The sequence below is a fragment of the Dromiciops gliroides genome, chromosome 3, assembly GCF_019393635.1.
Source record: "Dromiciops gliroides isolate mDroGli1 chromosome 3, mDroGli1.pri, whole genome shotgun sequence".
NCBI classification, from domain to species: Eukaryota; Metazoa; Chordata; class Mammalia; order Microbiotheria; family Microbiotheriidae; genus Dromiciops; species Dromiciops gliroides.
Genome location: NC_057863.1, coordinates 20,647,725 through 20,656,763, shown reverse-complemented (window position 1 = coordinate 20,656,763; position 9,039 = coordinate 20,647,725). Strand labels below are relative to the sequence as shown.

The window sequence follows — 9,039 nt, the reverse complement described above, 5'->3', positions numbered from 1 at the left end:
CATTGGTGGAGGGAGTTTACTTGAAGGGAATTCCTTACACCAATGAAATCAAAGGTCTGGTCCAAAAAAATAAAAAGTAAAAATTATTCTGGTCTAGAGATGGCATGGAAAATGGAACGAGGAAGTTCAAGTCTCAAGATCATAGATTGTTTTATCACTATTAGAGTCCCAGCTAACTCTCAAATCCTGTGCTTCACAGGTGAATTCTGACCTGTATTGATGGAGAGAGTTTTCACAAAGGGAGCTCCCTACAACTTTGAAATCACAGGCTCACATTGCACAAAAAGAAAATATTGCCTCCTGGTGATATTCTATGGCTTCAAAGCACAGGACATCACAATATCTGTATCATCAAAACTTTATTCAAATACAAGAACAAAACTTCACAAGGGTCTTAAATTTATTAGATAATAAATACTTGAATAAATATAAATAAATATAAGTTACTTTTCAACATGCTTCCACAACTTAAAAAGGCATAAATAAATATTTCTAAATAAATATTTCTGAATAAATATTTCTGAATACATTCAAGTGTTCCACGTTTCAGACAGCATTTACATACAGAAATAGCTTATAAATACTTGTTTTTTCTATCGAAGTAAGAGAAAGGAAGATGTTTAGTCAGAACATTCACAGTCATTGGTAATTCTGGTCACAAAAACCAAGATATTCCATCTATTGTAAGCTTAGTGAAGTACACTGATTGACTTAATAATTCATATTGAGAACAACCATATTCTTCATGGACTGGGCAATGCAGAATGTAAACAAAGGCAATATAAATAGAATAACTTAAGCAAGATGAAATAGAACCCAGACAATCCCACCCCTTCCCTCCTTTCCCAACCCCATTCCCAGTAAAAACTGCTATTGGTAAATATCTCATGGAAATTCCTTTGGAATTTCAATGATGGTGATGGTTTTCAGTATTTAAGCTTTACTCTTAACTCAAAGATCATGAAGCCATTGGGTGATGAGCCAAGTAGTTCATCATTCTATCAATGGTCACAGCCCGGATTCTAAAAGCATGAAGGAGGATGCAGAGCTGGACTTTAGTCTTGTAAAAGTCAGGTTCTTTGGGTGAAGAGGTCAGTGGCACATTTTCACTGTTGAAATTCAGGGCCTAGGACAGTAAAAAACAGAGCAAGACATAGAATGCATTCTAAGAGGAAAATAAATCCAACAGGAGAAATGGGAGAAGCCAGTGCTCAGTTCAGATCCTCCATCCTACTTAGCATTTTATAGCTAGAACTGGATGGGATCTGAATCCATCTAGTCCAACTCCCCTCATTTTGTATATAAGGAAACTAAAGTCTAGAAAAAGGAATTGACTTGTTCAAGGTTGTTGTTGTTTGTCCTTCATTCCTGAAGAGGACCATGACATTGAGGTGATGTCATAACTTGCAGTGAATTGAATTTAAGTGGAGTACTATGCAAGGTAACCAACCTCACTCTCTCCTCCAGAGCCATCTAGGTCCAGTGGCAAGATATATATCAGGAGGACTGGAGATGGCCTCAGATATTTAAGGCAATTGGAGTTGAATGACTTACCCACAGTCACACAGGTAGTAAGTGTCTGAGGTGAGATTTAAACTCAGATTCTCCCAACTTCAGGGTCAGTGCTCTATCCACTGTGCAACCTACCTGCCCCTACTTGTTCAAGGTCATGCACATAGGAAGTAGCAGAGCCAAGATTTCAACCCAGATCCCCTGACTTCTAAACCACTGCACTTTCCCCCATACTATGCTACCTTTTTATTGATTTCCCAAATCCCAAACTTGGTCCCCTAACTGACTTCCAACCAGATGGCTAGACAGAAGAGAAGACATTATCCAGGGACAAGGACCATTAGAGAACTTTGAAAAGTCTCTAGAAGCCATTTGGTAACCATCAGTAAAGATGGTATTTGCTACAATTCTCTCTTGAGTATTCTTATATGTGTTACATTAAGAATTATGCTCATATTAGAATCAGAATTGATTCATGTAACTGATCAGAGCTGTCTATCTTAATAATCTCCTGTCACTGGTGATTCTCCATTCAGTTTTTCCCCCAGACTCTTCATCCCATTTCAAATGGCTTTATATATACCTAGTTTTCCTAAGTCAACAAGTCAAGTCAAAAAGCATTTATAAGTGCCTGCTATGTGCCAGGCAGTGCTAAGCACTGAAAATACAAAGAAAGGCAACCCTTGTCTTCAGGGAGCTTATACTGTAATGGTAGGAGACTACATGCCAATAACTTGGCTAGCTTCAAGATTATATATATATATATACATATATATATATATATATACACACACACACACACACACACACACACACACACACACATATATACAGAGAGAGAGAATAATAGAAGGTATTTTGAGAGGGGATGGCATTAGTAGATGGGAGAGTTGGAATACATGTTAAATCCCTTCCTAGTAGTCTACAAGCTCCTTAAGGGCAGGGACTGTTTTGTTTTTGTCTTTGTATCTCCAGTGCCTAGCACATAGTAGGCACTTAATAAATGCTGGGTTACAGCTTAAATGACTTGCCTGTGGTCAATAGCACATAGTAAGCACTTAATAAATGCTGGCTGAAGGGGCAGATAGGTGGTACAGTGGATAAAGCACCAGCCCTGGACTCAGGAGGACATGAGTTCAAATCTGACCTCAGATACTTGACACTTACTAGCTGTGTGACCCTGGGCAAGTCACTTAACCCTCATTGCCCTTCAAAAAAAAAAGAAAAGAAAAGCTGGGTCACAGGCTGAGGGACTTTCCCATGGTTACACAGTTTGTTTCAGAGGTCAGACTCTAACCCACACCACCTGACTGCACAGCCAGTGCTCTTTCCTTTGTACCACACTGCCTTATCTGTTTACAAGTTGTATTCCCTTCCAGGCAGCTATGTGGCACTGTGGTGGATAGAGTCCTGGGCTTGAAGTCAGAAAGATTCATATTCCTGATCAAATCTGACCTCAGACACTAGTTGTTCGACCCTGAGCAAGTCACTTAATGCTATTTGCCTCAGTTTCATCATCTGTAAAACAAGCTGGGAAAGGAAATGGCAAATTGTTCCAATATCTTTGCCAAGAAAACTACAAAATGGGACATGAATGAAAATGACTAAACAACTGAATTCCCTCCCTCCTCCCTAACCCATACCAGTGGACTCCAAGGTCCTTGAAGACAAGGTAATTTTGCCTTTGCACCTTCAGAACCTAGCACAGCCTTGCACATGAAGTAAAAGGGCAGCTAGGTGGTGCAGCAGATACAGTGCTGGCCCTGAATTCAGGGAGACCTGAGTTCAGATTTGACCTCAGGTACTTATTAGCTGTGTGATCCTAGGAAAGTCATTGCCTCAGTTCCTCATTTGTAAAATGAACTGGAGAAGGAAATGACAGACCTCTTCATTATCTCTGTCAAGAAAACCCCTAATGGGGCCATGAAGAGTCTGACATGACTAAAAAATGGCTGAACAAGAACATTGGATGGAATCTTATGAAGACATGGCATTTGAAGTATTTTTCTCCTCTCTACTCCAGTGCTGGGCTCAGCTGAGTATCATTCAATAAATCCCTGTGAGTACTAATATATCAAGGACCCCCGTTCTCTTGTCATCTGTAAGTTCCTGGATGATTAGGGACTGTCTTTTCAGTTTTTGTATCCCCAGAATTTAGCAGAGTGTCTGGCAGGAGTACTCATTTAATAAAGGCTTTTTGACTGACTGACATATAATACAAGCAGATAAACACAAGCAATAAAAAGATTTCTACCTGCATCATCTCATCAACAGAAGCCAACATATTTTGGTCCAGAGAAATCTGCCTTGTGGGGTCCTTTGCAAGAGTTTCCTTGATCGAATTAAATTCAGCCTTATATGTCTCCAGGTCCTCATAGATGCTTCTAAGGCACAATTCCTGCAGGATATAATGTAAGGTTTAAGGAAATACAGAAATTTACCAAGAACTTTAAAATAAAATCACAACAGGGGAGAGTTTCCTGTTTTACCTTAAGTGTCTCTCTGGAAACCAGGCAACTTTCATTCTAGAATGAGAGAAGTCAGATATTAGTGATCAAGTTTTGCCCCACTGGGTTAGAAATTAAGTTCATTGGAAGAGGAAAACAAAAGACAAATGTCATCTCTACCTTGGCTAGTTCTGGGGGTAAGCAGGCCCTCAATGTGCTGGTTCTGACCTCGGTGATGTCTTCATGATCGATTTCTTCCGAAGAACAAGAGTAAAGTTCAAGCTTTTGTCTTGCCTGTAGAAAAAAGGCACCAGATAGATCAGCCTTTCCAAATGACCCATTTGTCGAATTTCACTAGAGCATTAGGGGAGTAGGTCATGGTGGACCAGCTTGGGACAGATCCGACTGCTCTGGCTACCATCCTCTTGCCCTGTTTCAAGTTTTGTTCAACCACAAGAAGCAGCCCCTTTCAGCCATGTGTACCTTCCTTTTTTCCCTCCACTTCGGCAGACATGCTTCTTTCAGTGACATGTTTTCCATTACACAAACACCATAAATCATTTCAACAAACCACGCTAATCAGTACCTACCCTGCTGTGATACTTATGGCAAATAATATTTTCCCCGAGATAAAGCTTTTTTCAAGGGTAACTTTCTTTTCTTTTCTTTTTTTTTTTTTGGTGAGGCATTTGGGGTTAAGTGACTTGCCCAGGGTCACACAGTTAGTAAGTGTTAAGTGTCTGAGGCCAGATTTGAATTCAGGTCCTCCTGACTCCAGGGCTAGTTCTCTATCCACTGAGCCACCTAGCTGCCCCCAAGGGTAACTTTCAAAGAAGGAAACACTAAAATTGCTTTTTTTTTGTTTTGACCGATGATTTCATGTGTGTAGGGAACTTCAGCTATGGAAATTCCCTCCAACGAAGCAGATTGGCATTTGTTTTTAACTTCATGGGATTGGAAGCCAACTGTCAATTGAATCATTCATTTAGGCCTGGAAAGAACCATAGAGATCACACAGTACAGGCGTTTTATATCAAAAAGGTAGAAACCAACTTCCTTTTCAAAGTTACACTGCTGCTCCTTGTAACACTGCTCCAGTGAGTTTGACAAAGTGAATGCTGTGACCAACCTGAGACTGAATACCAGAGCCTTTCCAACCCAATTACTGTTACTCAGTGTAAACTGACAACTCTTTTACTTGGAACATATTTTTCTCTTAACTGGAAACAAAATGGCTTGTCTTGATTGGATTTGGAGAAAATCCAAGCAATATATGATAAATTCAATCAAAACATTTCCTGCTCCCCCCCCCAAATGCTATTGAATACTCTGAAATGGCTAGCATCATTAGCACAGTGGCTAAAACACCAGGCCTGGAATCAGAAAGACTTGGGTTCAAATCCAGCCTCAGATACTTCCTAGCTACATGAGCCTGGGCAAGTCACTTAATAATAGCATCTACCTCTTAAGAGTTGTTGGGAGAATCAAATGAGATAATAATTGTAAAGTTGTGATGGTGCCGTATAAGTATTAGCTATTATTCTTATTTTTATTCAAGTTTGGACTCAATGACAGGTTCACTACATACACTAAGAAATGTTAAAGGAGAAAGCCTGGGTTCGAAAGGGACCTCATGGTACGGAAGTGAGATTGAAAGGCAATTATACAACAAGCAGCAAGAAAATACCCAAGGAAAGGTTTAATACAGTGTCTGGAACACATACAGAAATGGCAGTTCTTCTGCAACAGACCAGATTGAGCACTTCCAAAAAGATATGGCTTGCTCTTGTATTTTAAAATGAGAAATTCAGATATTAAAAAGAGCCGGAGGGGCAGCTAGGTGGCGCAGTGGATAAAGCACCGGCCCTGAATTCAGGAGGACCTGAGTTCAAATCCAGCCTCAGACACTTAACACTTACTAGCTGTGTGATCCTGGGCAAGTCACTTAACCCCAATTGCCTCACTAAAAAAAAAAAAAAAAGAGCGGGAAATAACACTGGAGTGTGTATGTGTATGTGTGGTCTATGATTTAATTGTATGGAAATCCCCTCTGTAGCTTCGAAGCTACAAATTCTAAGTTGGAGAGTCTCTAAGGTCCTCTAAATCTTTTTTCTTTCTTTCTTTTTTCCTTTTTTTTGGTGGGGCAATGAGGGTTAAGTGACTTGCCCAGGGTCACACAGCTAGTAAGTGTCAAGTGTCTGAGGCTGAATTTGAACTCAGGTCCTCCTGAATCCAGGGCTGGTGCTTTATCTACCATGTCACCTAGCTGCCCTAAGGCCCTCTAAATCTTAGAGTTTCATGTCTTAGAAGACCAAGGTCTTCCTTCCTTTAAGGGGCTCCCTCAATTCACTGTGTCTTGATGCTTCTTAGATATATTTAAACTTGGGGAAAACAGGCAATTTCACTTACAAGATTTCCCAGTTCACAGGTCTGATGTAAGTGCTGTCAGCAGGAGACGAACCACGTCAAGGAAACACAAGGCAAAATAGAATTTCTGCTCTGAATTAGCCACCCATGTTGCTGCTGGCCATGAGACATTGCAAACACCCTTGTCACTCTACCTGCCGCTTCCACAATGATAGTACAAATTCAGCAGCACCCTCCTCTTGGCCAATTTCAGGGCAATTCTTAAACAAGCAATTGATCAATTGGTGCTGTTCACTATTCTCTCCCTTAATGATAGTTAACCAATTTCCTAATCACTCTTTTAAGAGTGGGGGAAATGAAAAAAAATTTTTTTTAATCTTGCTGACCACCACCTGGGACTTTGTAAGACTTAAGAACTCTGATCAGAGGCAAGACCAATCGCAATTCCAGAGGACCAATGAGGAAGCAGGCTACCCACATCCAACAGAGAGATGACAGACTCAAGGAGCAGAAAAAGACATTTCTGGACATTTTTTGAAATGGCCAACATGGAAGTGTGTTTTGCTTAGCTATACATGTTATTTATAAAGTTTTGGTTTTCCTTTATTCCCCCCTTCCCAGTGGGGGCAGGGAAGGAGAGAAAGATAAATGTTGTTTTTTTTTTCTAGTTGGAAAAAGTTAAAAACTTTAAACATTATTTTGGCCCATTTAGGTACTGACAAGTAGAGGCACATTTTAAAGCTACAAGACCCTAAATATCATATAGGAAAAGAATCTTTGCTTTACCTTTTGAAGAGTGTTGCTTACAGCCTCCAACAGGTTCTTGGAGCCTCTGAGACAAGGGTGCATGTTGGGTTCAGGCTGAGTTACAGGCAGACTCTTGGCCCAGTCGACTTGGCTGAGGCCAATAAGTGTGGCAAGGAGGAAGATATCTGGAAGGGAAGGTGTTCATCTCAAGCTATCTTTTGCTCCTCACTAAGAGGCACTTGGCATTTGCCTCAGCAGGGAATCTACTTTCATTCTTTTGGACCCAGAGCTCTTTCATACCTTATTTACTACTTCCTTCCCCAACCCCTCCTCCCCACCTCCACCCCTAAACCAGCCGGTTCAGGAAGATCTCTGCCCGGTTCATGTCATTAACTTTCCTACTTCTCTCGCAGCCCAGCCTGCCAGATCTCCTCTTCTGTGAGCTGCCTTCTTTCTATCCCATCTTCCTTTCCCTCGATACTCTCTCCCCTAGCCCCATTCTATTCTTCAAATCTCTTTTCTCCAAAAAAGAGAGAAAGATTCTTTGCTATATGTTTCCCCTGTTAGAGGGGAGCATCCCTGTGGACACTGACACCATGTGGCAAAGTCAAGGATTTGAATGAAGCCGATTCATTTCGGTCTTATTTCCACCCCCCCCCCCCCCCCCCACGATTGGGCTCTCCAGCCAAAGGATTTCGATTTGCTAGGTCCTCATCCAGCTACGGAAGACGTTCAGTCATAGGCTAAGAAAGGATCTTAAAAGGTCATCAGATCCAATCCTCTCATTTTACACACAAGGAAACTAAAGTCCTTTGGAGCTACCTTCAGACTCCGGATCTACCAATCTTTCCCCTTATCAGAAGATCACAGATAAAGAGCCTATCAAGTTCAACTCCCTCATTTCCCAGTTGGGTAAACTGAGGCTCAGGGACATCAAGTGATTAGTCCAAGTTAAGAAGCAGAGTAAGGACTTGAACCCACGTTGTCTCACTCCCGATTCAGCATTTTCCCTAACTCTACCATTCATCAACTCCCTTCCCCCCACCCCCCCCTTTAACAAATAAGGAAACCGAGAGCCCAAAGAGATACCCAAGGTCACATGGATACTAAATCGTGACATTAGAACTCAGCTCTCTCCTATTCCAGCTCCATTGGGGCCCATTACAGCGCCCTGTTTCTGCCATCAGATCTCCCAAATCTCACTCCCTCACCCCCTCCACGCCCGTCCTCTCTGCCCCCTTTGCCTGCCTCCTCTCCTTAGGCTGAAGCCGGCGGGCTGCAGGGCGGGGCGAGGGGCGCGGGTCCCGTTAGTTACTCACGTTGGAGGCTAGCGTCGCGGCGTGGGCCCATGATGGGAGCGCAGCGGTGACTGGCGGGACTGAGCTGGGAGCGGCGGTGCAGGTGGGAGCCGTTTGGAAGGTAGACGGGGGCAGCCCCTTTTATACCGACCATCGGGACTTTCCTGGGGCCCCTGGGGCCCCGGACTCTTCGCGTCCCCCTCCCCCTCTTCTCCTCCCTTGTCCCCCTTGTCCCCTGCTCTCTTCTTTCTGTCATTCTCTCCCAAGCCCCGTCTTTCTCTACATCAGCCTCTCGGTCTCACGTGGAGCCGGCTTGAGCGGGACTCTTTCGGATTAAGTCCCCGAGCCGCCCATCTCACTCATCCCGAGACCAAGCCCAGCTCGGGCCACCCCTCCCCGCCCCGCCTCGTCCCGCCCCGTCCGGTTCTGTCCCGCAGCTCGCCCGGGATCCACCGCCGCCGCCCCCGGGCAAAACCGAAAGCGCGTCCCGGGGTTGGGGGTGGGGCTGGAGGGTACCTGGCTCTGGAGGACACCAGGACACGGAGTCCAGAGAGGGTAAGGCGCTTGCCAGGGGGCGCACAGCTGCTGGGGCCAAGAGCCACCTGGACCCGCAGACTGAAGGGTCTCAGCATTAGCAGTCTCTGGGTCGAGAAGACCTGCATCCAAAT

General features: G+C 43.5%; 1 protein-coding gene across 1 annotated transcript; it reads right to left on the bottom strand.

The window, feature by feature from the left end:
* Positions 1 to 462: 462 nt before the first annotated feature.
* Positions 463 to 8,747, bottom strand: IL12A (interleukin 12A). Its single transcript, XM_043997139.1, has 6 exons — positions 8,393 to 8,747; positions 7,113 to 7,258; positions 4,140 to 4,253; positions 4,002 to 4,037; positions 3,767 to 3,910; positions 463 to 1,126 (listed from the first exon to the last, which is right to left on the bottom strand). Exons 1-6 carry the CDS (start codon positions 8,625 to 8,627, stop codon positions 959 to 961), a joined length of 843 nt encoding a protein of 280 aa, XP_043853074.1. The 5' UTR covers positions 8,628 to 8,747; the 3' UTR covers positions 463 to 958.
* Positions 8,748 to 9,039: the final 292 nt, after the last annotated feature.

Coding starts and splice junctions, on each gene's coding strand:
- IL12A (XM_043997139.1), bottom strand. CDS start 8,627: ATGACAGAAAGAAGAGAGCAGGGGACAAGGGGGACAAGGGAGGAGAAG. Junction 7,259..8,392: donor CCGCGACGCTAGCCTCCAAC/GTGAGTAACTAA, acceptor CTTCCCTTCCAG/ATATCTTCCTCCTTGCCACA. Junction 4,038..4,139: donor TACCCCCAGAACTAGCCAAG/GTAGAGATGACA, acceptor CTCTCATTCTAG/AATGAAAGTTGCCTGGTTTC.